The 12,605-nt window shown below is 41.7% G+C and overlaps 1 protein-coding gene, 1 long non-coding RNA gene and 1 pseudogene across 4 annotated transcripts in view; 2 read left to right on the top strand and 1 right to left on the bottom strand.

The window, feature by feature from the left end:
• The window catches only part of RTTN (rotatin), a 152,266-nt gene extending 150,481 nt beyond the window's left edge, over positions 1-1,785 (bottom strand). For both annotated transcript variants that reach the window (XM_034996118.1, XM_034996119.1), the window contains exons 1-2: positions 1,492-1,785; positions 968-1,155 (exon numbers count right to left, since the gene is read on the bottom strand). In XM_034996118.1, coding sequence (XP_034852009.1) covers positions 968-1,155; positions 1,492-1,537 — 234 coding nt within the window. In that variant the 5' untranslated portion in view covers positions 1,538-1,785. The remainder of the gene's footprint in view (positions 1-967; positions 1,156-1,491) is intronic.
• A 5,966-nt stretch (positions 1,786-7,751) lies between these two features.
• LOC118004650 overlaps positions 7,752-12,605 on the top strand; it is a 41,130-nt gene continuing 36,276 nt past the window's right edge. For both annotated transcript variants that reach the window (XR_004677655.1, XR_004677654.1), the window contains exon 1: positions 7,752-7,791. This is a non-coding gene — a long non-coding RNA (uncharacterized LOC118004650). The remainder of the gene's footprint in view (positions 7,792-12,605) is intronic.
• Positions 9,868-11,286, top strand: LOC118004649 (annotated as a pseudogene).

Raw genomic sequence — 12,605 nt, 5'->3', positions numbered from 1 at the left:
TCCATGTATACGACATAGATCTATAGAGACATACATAAACCACGTGATAACCACTTATGACAGAAAAGCCCAGACATTAAGCACTAGAAATGCACACTATAAACTCCTGTTCCTACTTATAAAATGGATTACCTCTCCCCACAGACTCTCACCCTATCCCCGCCAAAGAATGCCAAAGGAACAATCCCCTATGACCACACAGTGACTTAGTTTTGAAAGGCTACACTAGCACTCTTGACATTTAACCCTGACAACTACTCTCAAAACAGGCTGAGGAACATAAATCTGAAAAACAGATACAGAAAACGCAATTTCACATACTTGAGGTATTATTTCTAAGGGTAGCTTACCCACTGCCGCCCACCCTCATCCACTGCCCCCATCCATCTTCCTCCTCCCTCTGACTACCTTCCATGTCACACGCTGTCATGGGGCACAGGGCCTGGAGAGGGACCAAAGTAGGAGCAGCAAGGTGGGGCCCTTCCTCCTCTCACCATCCCTCCCAAGGGCCCTGGGGGCAAGGAGGCGGGGGCCAGCTGGCCAGGGGGAGAAGGGGGGCATTCAGCTTGGGCTTTCCCCTCTGGAATAAACCATTGATCATGGAAAAAAAAAAAAAAACACTTTAACTTTAACTTTAACCATGTTCTCTTCCATACAGACACATCTAATTACTAACACGCAAATAACAGAACAAAAAGAAAAACAGAATGACAAATACCGACTTCCAAAGATGATTCCAAAAAAATCAGAACACACCAAAACTCAGAAGTTCTGTTACTTCAGAGAGCACAGTAATGTGAGGTTCAACATTACAAATAAGATCAAAGGAAGCGGAGCGTTATATACCCTGAGGAATTAAAATTCAACGTCTCTCGTTGGTTAGAAAAAAAGTTGTAATTATTTAACTTTCAAAAAAATGCTACAATTAAATGACCGCTCTTCTGATTTTATTTCAAAATGATCCTACCTTAACCAATCTGTTCAAAAGGCTGAGAACCTCTTCTTTCATTGGAACAGACGGGAAATTGAACCATTCCAGCAAATGGAGAAAAAGTAGCCTCTCCCGAACCAGATCATCGCAACAGACCAAGTTGTGCTCAACCTTGCAGAGAATATTCTTGAGAGCGCGTTCCCGGATCTCGGCCAGCCGATGACCTGTCAAAGTGCAGCACACTGAGCTGCTGCCCAACTCCAGAGAGACGCCCCCGCCCCCCCGAATTTACCCTACCACTCAGCTATTTACGCGGGGACGAGGGCAGGGTGAAGAGGGAACTAAAGCGAATTCTTTCACAGGCGGGCCTCTGCCGCATTCGCGACGCGAACTGCTCAGTTTACACCAAGTCCGAGATGGGTTCCCGGCGGCTGCCCCGGCGAGGCCAGGATCAGCGAGCCGTCTCGGGGTGGACCGGCCTCGAAAACGTTACACGGCCATTCTTAGCAAGTGGCCACGACAGAAGGGTGACTGCAGCGAGGGGCAACTCAGCCTGTTACCGAGTTTCCTGATGAGCCCCGTCAAGACCATCTCGTCCCGCTCCATCAGCCGCCGCCGGAGAATTAAACTGCCGCGCCACAGCGTCCGTGTACAATTAGTGTCCCCATGGAAACCCGGCCGGTCGGGCTGTTGAGTTCCGCAATGTAGCAGAGAACCACCAGACGAACAGGAGGCACCGCATGAGCTGCTGCAGGGCCCCCGCGACTCCACAGAAGCTTACAGTCTCTCTGTAATTACTACTACGCAGTCCCTAGACAGTAGTCTTTGTCCTAAGAACGGGAAAGAATGAGGAGACAGGCAGGGAGTAGAACCCGCCCCGGCCGCGGAGCACGTCGGGAGTTGTGGTCTTCGCCCATTTGTGCTTCCCTCCCGGAATTCCGGTCCCGCCACTGCACCCACCTTCCTGGGGTTCCGGGATCCCAGCGCGGGCTCCGGCGCGGACTCCCGCGCGGGCTGCGGAAGTCCCGGCAGAGCCGAGCCTGGCCCTGCAAAGTCGCTCTGGCCCGGCCCATCTGAATTCTCGGTTCCCAGAACTTTCCAATGTACCATGCAGAGTTAGGTTGGGTTTGGATTCCCGCACATCCACAACCGCCCCATCCCCGTTCGTTACTAAAATCACTTTAACTGTAAAATGTACCCGCAAAGGCAAGCAGTGTCCTCGGATACTGAAGTTCGCTGCAAACAGGCAAGTCACGAAAGGAAAGGGGGTCGGGAAGGAAATAAGCACAGAAGAGAAAAAAGGGGGCCGTAGAAACAAAAAAAATGGGGGGCAGGGCAAGGGTATGAATTGATATTTGAATGCCCCATAGTTGGCTTTTGCACTGAACAAACAGAAGGAAAAAAAATTCTAAGCCGTGCTAAGAGCAACAAAATTAAATTTGTAAAATGATTTGCATTTTAGAGAACATTTTCTCTCACGGATGCTTTCAATTTCCCTTGGAAAGGGATGTCAAGGCAGGTATAATATCCATTATTATTTCGCAAAAAAAGGGAGCGTAAAGTCAGAGAAGTTCCTCAACCACAGTCAGACCAACTAGTTAAGTGGCCGATTGAGGGCCTGACCTTCATTTTTCTTTGTAACATTCGTGGGACCTTGCTGCTTCTGCGAGGTGCGTAGGCTAGAAAGTGGTGATGTTTGAGCTGGATCTTGAAGGGTAAGTAGGAATTTGTTTGCCAGGCGAAGAAATGGGGTAAGGGGATTCCTGCCAGAGAAAACAGTGCATGCAAAGCACGGATTCGGAATGCGTCTGTCGAGGTCAGGGAAAGAGCAATTCTTTTTTTTTTTTTAAAGATTTTATTTTTTTTTTTTAGGGGGAAAATGGGAGGGGAGAGAAAACATGAGGGGGGGGAGGGTCAGAGGCAGAAGCAGACCCCTTGCTGAGCAGGGAGCCCGATGCGGGACTCGATCCCGGGACTCCAGGGTCATGACCTGAGCCGAAGGCAGTCGCTTAACCAACCGAGCCACCCAGGTGCCCAGGGAAAGAGCAATTCTATGCGGCCAAATTACCCCTGGGAGGAAGGGAAGTGAAGGGGCTACTAGCATGCTAGTTATTCTCCATTTGTCCCTCTGTGGTGAATAGGAGACACAAGTAGGAAATTGGAGAGTGGGAAGAAAAAGAGGTGTGGTTATTTAACCAATGTTCCACTAGTCCATACCTAAGCCTCACTGGCCAAGGCGGTATCGGGCTGCGTTTCTCAAGGCTCAGGAAAGAGAAGAGCTCCTGATAGATACTGTGCCAAATGGACCAAAAAGTGGAAACAGTTATACCAGCTGAGAAGTTTCTGTAGTTACTGAAGCATGAAGGCTGTAGTTGTGGATTTGAAGTATCAGGATCAAAATACACATGATGGTACAAAGGAGTAATGGAAATAACTTTTCAAAGATAATTGTAAGATGAAAGTCTTAGATGATGAGACACTGAGGATGTCAGTGGGGAAGGGATGATAATACTGTGGGAGAAAAATAAATTACAGTTGACTCTTGATCAACATGGGTTTGAACTGCCCGGGTCCACTGATGCACAAATTTTTTTCAATAGATATAGTACAGTATGACTGTACTATAGATGTGTTTTCCCTTCCTTATGATTTTCTTAACATTTTCTTTTCTGTAGCTTGCTATATTGTATGAATACAGTGTGTACTACATATAACATGCAAAATATGTGTTAATCGACTATTTGTTACTGGTAGGGTTCGTGTCAACAGTGGACGATTGGTAGTTAAGTTTTTGGGGAATCAAAAGTTAGACATGGATTTTTGACAGCACAAGGCTCAATGCCCCCAAACCCTGTTGTTCAGGGGTCAACTATAATTTAAAACAAGCATGTTGCAAGCAAAAAGGGGGGTCAAAAATGAAATGGTCTCCTTTTTTAATGAGATATGATGGGCATAAAACATTATATCAGTTTCAGGTGTACGGCATGATTTGATATTTGTATACACTGTGAAATGACCAACCACAGTATGTCTAGTAGCCATCCATCAAAAATGGTTTTATGTTGCTTTTATTTTCTAATTTTTATTGTTATTGTTGAGCATATATTGTTTTCATAATTAGAAAAAATCATTAAGTCCTGCTTATTACATTCAAAGCAATTGTGTATCATTTTTCTATTAGACTAAGTATTGATTTGCCAATTCTTCCTTAAAGAATCAATCTTCAACTTATTAATTCTGCTAAAAAGAATAGTCATACTCTAATGTATTTACTGTACTTTTATTTATTATCCGTAACTTTCTCGTTCCTTCCTTAGGTTTGTTTTACAGTTCCTTTTCTCACTTCTTGAGCTAAAGGTTTTGTTGTTTGTCTTCATTCTTTCTTATTTAGTTATAGAGAATTCCATGAACCCACATCTAAGAAAAGCTTTAACCATATATCATGAATTTAGATTTATAATGTTCTAACTGTGGTTAGAACTCTCAAGCATTCTGAAACTGCTATTTTCATACTTTCAGTTTCACCCAAGATCTATTTAGGAGGAGGTTTTTAATCATCAAGTCTGTCCTGCATATCCTTTAGTTATTAATTTTCTGTTACTACATCCCAGTCAGCAACTGGGGCTTTTAATCATTTTGAACTTCAATGTAGGTTTTTTAAATGATGCCCAACTACTTGAAAAAAAAATGGGCAATAGATATCTGTGTGGATGTATGGAGAACTGTATGTATGTATATTTGTAATTTTCTACTTGTACTTACAATAGTTTTTGTTATATTTCTTTAAATGCTAACTTATAATAAAAACATGTTGAATTTTACCTGATGGTAAATATTTGATAGTCATTCAGGTAGCAGTGTATGTATGGATCGGGAACGGAATGAAGAGTAGAGACCTTATATGTTGGGATCTGCTTATCACAAACCATGCAACATTATGGAGAAAAACATGTGGCTCCAGGACCACAGGTCAAATTCTAATTGTTGAACTCTGCTTCATTTTCAACCATCCTTCGCCCTTTCAGTCATACCCACAAATCGCTGGCATTGCCTCAGTCTGCTATACTGGATCCTTTGGCTTAGATGAAGATATTTGTATCAAAAGTCACAGGAAGGGGCGCCTGGGTGGCTCAGTCGGTTGGGCGTCTGCCTTCGGCTCAGGTCATGATCCCAGGGTCCTGGGATCGAGCCCCACATCGGGCTCCCTGCTCTGCGGGAGGCCTGCTTCTCCCTCTCCCACTCCCCCTGCTTGTGTTCCCTCTCTCGCTGTGTCTCTCTCTGTCAAAAAAATAAATAAAATCTTAAAAAAAAAAAAAAAAAAAGTCACAGGAAATATTCAGTGACTCTCCTAAGAACTCATACTACTATCTGTGGTGATTTTATTCCAGGAGAAAAAGAAATGCTTTATTCTTTTTTTCCTGGAAAAGTCGTGCAATTTTGCCCTTCCTCATAATTTGAACATGAATTCTAATACTTGGGTAGGTCTGTCAGTTGGGATCATATGCATTTCCTACCCTTTATTTCTGTTACTTAACTAACTTAAAATCTCTGGCTCATAGTCATATAAACTAAGCAAACTATTACACAGACTACAAACCTTGGAGCCAGACAGGTTTAAAACCAGCTTTGCAACCTTCTTAATTGCATAATTATGGGTAAGCTAATTAACTTTCTTGGTTGCAGATGACAAAAATTTCACTCAAAGGAGTAAGCAAAAATGAGATTTATTATCTCGCTCTAAAAAGGATCGGGCCTCAGAGACTCAACAAATATTAATATTCTTTTTCTCAACATCTTAGTCTTGCTTCCCTCAGTATGTTTGTCCCATTCTTTTGTATAACGGGCAGGATTCTCCCAAAATATATAGGGCAAGAGAGAAGTATGGTTCAGACTTCCATCTTCTCATATAGTGACCCAAGAAGAAAGAAGAACATTTCTTTCTCCCAACATCCAGATATAAAATCCATGATGGGAAACCCCATCAGGATTAGCCATTATGAGATTGCCTGATCCTAAGTTACTTACTTACACTCTGAAGTGCAGGGCAGGGTATTATAATCGTACTGGAGTTAGAAGTAGTTGGGCAGAAGACTTCCACTAAGGAAAGGGGTGGGATGAACAGAAAATGGGGGGAAAGAATGTTGGGAAGGGGGAAAAACCCTGATGCCTCTATAACCCCTAATCCAGCTTCTACAAGTAGAAATTGCGGTTAAAGATAGCACACACTGATAGGACATGTGTGAGGACCAAAGGAGATAAATCAAGGAAAGCACTTACCCCAAGACCTCCATAATAGGTAGTAGCTACAAATAATAGCTATTTTAGTGGCTGTCAAACTTGAGGATGCCTCTTTGCCACATTGAATGTTTGGTGTCCCCCCTCCCCAAAATTCATATGTTAAAATATAATCCCCATTGTGATGGTATTAGGAGGTGGGACTTTTGAGAAGTTACTAGGTCATGAAGGTGAAGCCTCATGAATGGGACTCGTGCTTTTTTAAAAGATGTTCCAAATAGATCCCTCCCCTCTCTGTTATGTGAAGACACAGAAAAAAGAGCTATCTATGAACCAGGAAGCTGGTCCCCACCAGACGCTGAATTTGTTAGCACTTCGATCTTGGGCTTTCCAGCCTCTAGAGCTGTGAGAAGTAAATTTCTGTTGTTTATAAGACATCCCCATCCAGTCTATGGTATTTTGTTATAGTAGCCTGAATGGACTGAAATAATTGTCTCTCTAGGGAGCAAATGCAATATTATATCGTATGTCAGTACTACCTCCAAGTATAACCACAAGGTAGCTCCGATCAGCAGAGAGAGCTCAGAGGAACCTGGCCCAAGAAGCAGTCTTTCTTTTTTTTTCTTTTTTATTTATTTGACAGAGAGAGAACGTGAGAGAGGGAACACAAGCAGGGGAAGTGGGAGAGGGAGAAGCAGGCTTCCTGCCAAGAAGAGAACCCAGTGCGGGGCTTGATCCCAGGACTCTGGGATCATGACCTGAGCTGAAGGCAGATGCTTAACGACTGAGCCACCCAGGTGCCCCAAGAAGCAATCTTTCTGCTCATTGTGGGAGACCTCAAAGGCAGAGGTGCTCAAGACCTTCCAGCTATTGATGCAGCCAAACCCAGGCACAATTTCCAGGACAAAGGGAGTTCTCTAACCTTCTTTTCCTCATTTTTCAAAGGAAAGAAATTATTGGCCCAAAGGGAGAAATCCTTCTACAAGCCATCTTTACATGAATTAAAATATTAATTTATTTATCAAGACAACATACAAAAAGAGCAAACAAGCAGGATTCATAAACAAAAAGACTCTAACCAATAGATGTGGGTTATTCATGGTTATTCAAGTTATTCATGGTCCCCCAGGGTAGGCAAACATTCTGTGTGTGTTCCAGAAAGTCACCTGGACCCCAGCCTGCCTTACTCAAGAATAAAGATCATGATTCAGGGTGCCTGGGTGGCTTGGTCAGTTGGGCGTCAGACTCTTGATTTCAGCTGGGGTCATTATCTTAGGGTGGTGGATTGAGCCCCATGTTGAGCTCTGCACTCGGGCTCCCTCTCAGCAGGGAGTCCGCTTGAGATTCTCTCTCTCCCTCTGCCCCTCTCCCCGCCCCATGCTCACACTCTCTGTCTCTCTCTCAAAATAAGTAAATCTTAAAAAAAGTTTTTAAAAAAGATCATGATTCATTAATAATTCTAATCTTTATTTGTTTTTTTTTTAAGTAGGTGCCACACCCATCATGAATCCCAATGTGGGGCTTGAACTCACGACCCTGAGATCAACACCTGAGCTGAGATCAAGAGTCAGTTGCTTAACCAGCTGAGCCACCCAGGCACCCCAATAATTCTGATTTTTAAGAAGGTAAAATGATTTTGGCTAAAGGTTTCATCCCCTACTTACGAATTGTCCTAATCATGCTCCATAATTTTGTCCTATGAATTTATATAATATTTAATTTTTAAGGGGATCATCAATTCTAATTCATTTTTCCAATACCAAAATAGAAAGGTAATAAATACTTTATGCCATTTTAAAGTGGAAGAATTGAAACAAGATATATTCATGTTCCACTTCAAATAGCAAAACAACACGGATTTGAACTCTGCTTTCTTTGCACAATTTAATAAATAGGGGTCTTAATTATAGATGTGGAGAAGCAGACAAGGATATCTGCTATCACCATTGCTGTTCAACATTGTACTGGAAGTATTACTGAGAGTAATTGGCAAGAAAAAGAAATAAAAGACATTCCAGATTAGTAAGGAAAAGTAAATCTATTTCTATTTGCAGTTGACATGACCTTACATGTAGAAAATTCTAAGGAATCCACAAGGAAACTATTAGACCAAAGGAAAGACTTTAGCAAGGTTACAAAATACAAAATCAATATACAAAATCATATTCCATTTCTCTACACAAGAAATAAACAATCCAAAAATTAAATTAAAAAAATTTTACATTTACAATAACATTAAAAAGAATAAAATAATTGGGAATAAATTTAACATAAATATAAGACATCTACATGGAAAACTACAAAATATCATTGAAAGACATTTTTTTAAAGATTTTATTTATGGGGTGCCTGGGTGGCTCAGTCATTAAGCATCTGCCTTCAGCTAAGGTCGTGATCCCAGGGTCCTGGGATCGAGCCCCGCATCGGGCTCCCTCTCAGTGGGAAGCCTGCTTCTCCCTCTCCCACTCCCCCTGCTTGTGTTCCCTCTCTCGCTGTGTCTCCCTCTGTCAAATAAATAAATAAAATCTTTAAAAATAAAAAAATAAAAAATAAAGATTTTATTTATTTATTTGACAGAGAGAAAGACAGCAAAAGAGGGAACACAAATAGGGAGAGTGGGAGAGGGAGAAGCAGGCTTCCCACTGAGCAGGGAACTCAATGCAGAACTCAATCCCAGGATCCTGGGATCATGAGCTGAGCCGAAGGCAGATGCTTAACCAACTAAGCCACTTAGGAGCCCCATTGAAAGACATTTTAGAAGACCTAAATAAATAGAAAGACATCCTTGTCATTGATTGGAAGATTTTGTATTGTTAAAATGACAATACTCCCCAAATTGCACTACAGATTTAAAGCAATCTCTTTTCAAATACCCAGCTACCTTTCTCATAAAATTAATAAGCTTATCCATATGGAAACAATATGGATACTACTGGCTTATATTCATGTGGAAATTAAGGGAATCAGACTGGCCAAAACAATCTCAAAAAAGAACAAAATTGAAGGACTTCTTCCCAATTTCAAAACTTATTACAAAACTACAGTATTCAAGAGTGTGTGGTACTGACGTAAGGACAGACATATACACTCACCAATGGAATACAATTGAAAGTCCAGAAATAATCATTCACATTTGTGAGTGATTATCAACAAATGTGCCACAACAATTCAACAAGGAAAGAATTTTTTTTTCGACAAATGGGACAACTGGATATCCACATGCAAAAGAATCAATTTGGATCTATATCTCACACCATCTACAAAATGAACTTAAAATGGATCAAGGTCCTAAATGCAAGCACTTAAAACTATAAAATTCTTGGGGAAAAAAATAGGCATAAATTTTCATAAGTGTAAATTAGGCAGTGGTTTCTTAGACATGGCAGCAAAAGCACAAACAAAAATTTAAAAAGGTAAATTGGACATCATCACAATTTAAAATTTTGTGCTTCTAAGGTTACTATCAAGAAAGTGAAGAGTGAAGCCAGGAGTAGGAGAAAACATTTGCAAACCATATATCTAATAAATATCTTTTATCCAAAATATGTTAAAACAACAACAAAAATCTTTACAACTCAGCAATAAAAAGACAACCCAATTTAAAAATGGGCAAAAAATCTGAATAGACAGTTCTTCAAAGAAGATATCTAAATGGCCAATAAACACATGAAAAGGCTCAGCCACCTTACATTCAAGAGAAAATGCTGCTCTCAGTGGTTTCCAGGCCTGGGATTTCAACTTTTGGCTATAACAAAAACAACAAGAAGCTGTATGTGTCCTTGCCTCAGCAGATGGCATCAACTAGTCCAAGCAACAGTACCCCTAGCAGCAGCAGTGGGAGCAATGGAAATGACCAGCTGAACAAAACCAACCTCTATATCCAGGGGTTACAATCAGGCACTTACTGACCAGAACCTTGTAAAATTGTACCAGTCTCCACCGAGGTCATACTGGACAAGAGCACAAACAAATGCAAAGGCTGTGGTTTTGTGGACTTTGACAGTCCTTCAGCAGCACAGAAAGCTGTCACAGCACTGAAAGCCAGTGGCATACAGGCACAGATGACAAAGCAACAGGAGCAGGACCCCACAAATTCATACCTATCAAAGCTTCCACTAGCAATGGTTAAGCAAGAACCGGAGGGGATGCTGAAGCCCTTTGGCCAGGTTATCTCCACTCAAATCCTCCGAGACACCAGTGGGACCAGCAGAGGTTTGGCTTTGCAAGAATGGAGTCCACAGAGAAGTGTGAAGCCATCATCACCCACTTTAATGGAAAATATATTAAGGCATCTGCTGGAGTACCAGCTCGACCTAATCCCTTGCTTTGCAAATTTGCTGATGGTGGTCCAAAGAAATGACAGAACCAAGGAAAATCTGTGCAAAATGGATGGGCCTGGCCAAGGAATGCAGATATGGGTGGTATAGCCTTGACCCATGACCCTACCACAGCTCTTCAGAATGGGTTTTCCCCAGCTCCTTATAACATCACCCCCAGCAGGATGCTTGCTCGGTCTGCACTCTCCCCATGTCTTCCATCTCTCTGATCCCATGTCTTTGGATCAGAGAGTGACTCAGACATCTCCTCTGCAAGCATCTAACCCATCCTAGATGCACCACCAATCATACGTCATGCAGCCTTCAGCTTCAGTTCTGCCACCAGAGATGGATCACACCATTTCTCTCCAGCCTGCCTCCATGATGGGACCTCTTACCCAGCAGGTGGGCCACCTCTTCCTCAGCAGCAATGACACTTACATGCCTATGCCTGCCACTATACAAGAAGCTCACATCTCCCAGGACACCCCCTGTGCCTTCTCCCAGGACCCGAACCCACAGTATCTCTGACGTATGCCTATACAAATAAATTATTGGAGATGCTGATGCTCCCAGACTCCAGAGGGCTAACCAGGAATACACACCATCCATGGGCCTGCTCAGGACTAACACTTGGTCATCATTTTTCACAGGCCTGGGCGTGGAAAAAGAAATCTCTGCACTCCTGCCCTCTGCTTATTCCTCCATTCCTGAGGGAGCCTAGGGGAACCGTCACTTTTTGTGTGTGCTGCATTCAAGGAGATCAAAAGAACTTTTTTCTTTCTTTTGCCAAGAAAGTTTTATATTTTGTTCTTAACTGCAACATACTCTTTCCATACCCCCCCCAAAACAAAAACAAAAACACATGATAAGGTCTGGAACATCATTAGTTATCAAGGAAATGCAAGTCAAAAAACCAAAATGAGATACCTTTTCACTCTCTCCAGGTTGGCTATAATCAAAAATAGGAAATAACATTGTTGGCCAGGGTGTGGGGAAATTGGAACCCTCACACTCTGCTGCTGGGGGTATAAAATGGTGCAGCCACTGTGGAAAACAGTCTGTCGGTTCCTCAAAAAATTAAACATAGAATTAACATATGACCTAGCAATTCTGCTCCTGGATATATACCCCAAAGGACTGAAATAGTCAAAGTTCCTCAAAAAGGTAAACATAGAGTTACTATGTGACCTGGCAATTCTTCTAGGTACATGCCCCCAAGATGAAAATACGTACCCACAACTTGTACGTGAATGTTCATAGCAGCCTCCTTCGTAAGAGCTGAAAGGTAGAAGCAACCTAAATGTCCATAATTCATGAGAGGATAGACATCGGTGTGTGGAATGGATAAATCATATCTATACAATGAAACATTATGTAGCTAAAAAAAGGTAAGAAGTACTGATACACCTTATAACATGGATGAACCTTGAAAACATTATGCCAAGTGAAAGAAGCCAGACACAGAAGACCGCCTACTACATGATCTCATGTATATGAAATATCCAGAACAGGCACATCTACAGAAGCAAAATGATTTAGTGTTTACTTAGATTTGGTGGTCGTTGGGGGAACAGAGCAGTAATAGCTAAGAGGTGAGGGGTTTCTCATTGAGATGATGAAAATGTCTAAAATTACCTGTGGTGACAGTTGCCCATATCTGTAAGTATATTAAAAACCATTGAAATGTACACTTTAAATTTATGAATTACATGGCACAGGAATTATATTTCAGTAAGGTGTTACAAAAAGAAAAACAATAAGACATTAAGTTGAAAACAAGAATTTATTTTTTTTTTAATAATTTTTTTTGTCTTTATTTATTTATTTTTAAAAGATTTTATTTATTTATTTGAGAGAGAGAGAATGAGAGACAGAGAGCATGAGAATGAGGAAGGTCAGAGGGAGAAGCAGACTCCCTGCCGAGCAGGGAGCCCGATGCGGGACTCGATCCCGGGACTCCAGGATCATGACCTGAGCCGAAGGCAGTCGCTTAACCAACTGAGCCACCCAGGCACCCGAATTTATTTTATATTTAATAAAATTACTCAGTAGTTTCTATTTTCACATGTTTTTATAAAATTGCTAAGTAACTTACCTTCTTTGTTCAACATTACATCATT

This window comes from Mirounga leonina, unplaced genomic scaffold (genome assembly GCF_011800145.1).
Source record: "Mirounga leonina isolate KUSES-001 unplaced genomic scaffold, KU_Mleo_1.0 Mir_93, whole genome shotgun sequence".
Lineage (NCBI taxonomy): Eukaryota > Metazoa > Chordata > Mammalia > Carnivora > Phocidae > Mirounga > Mirounga leonina.
This window is presented reverse-complemented; position numbering and strand designations above follow the sequence as displayed.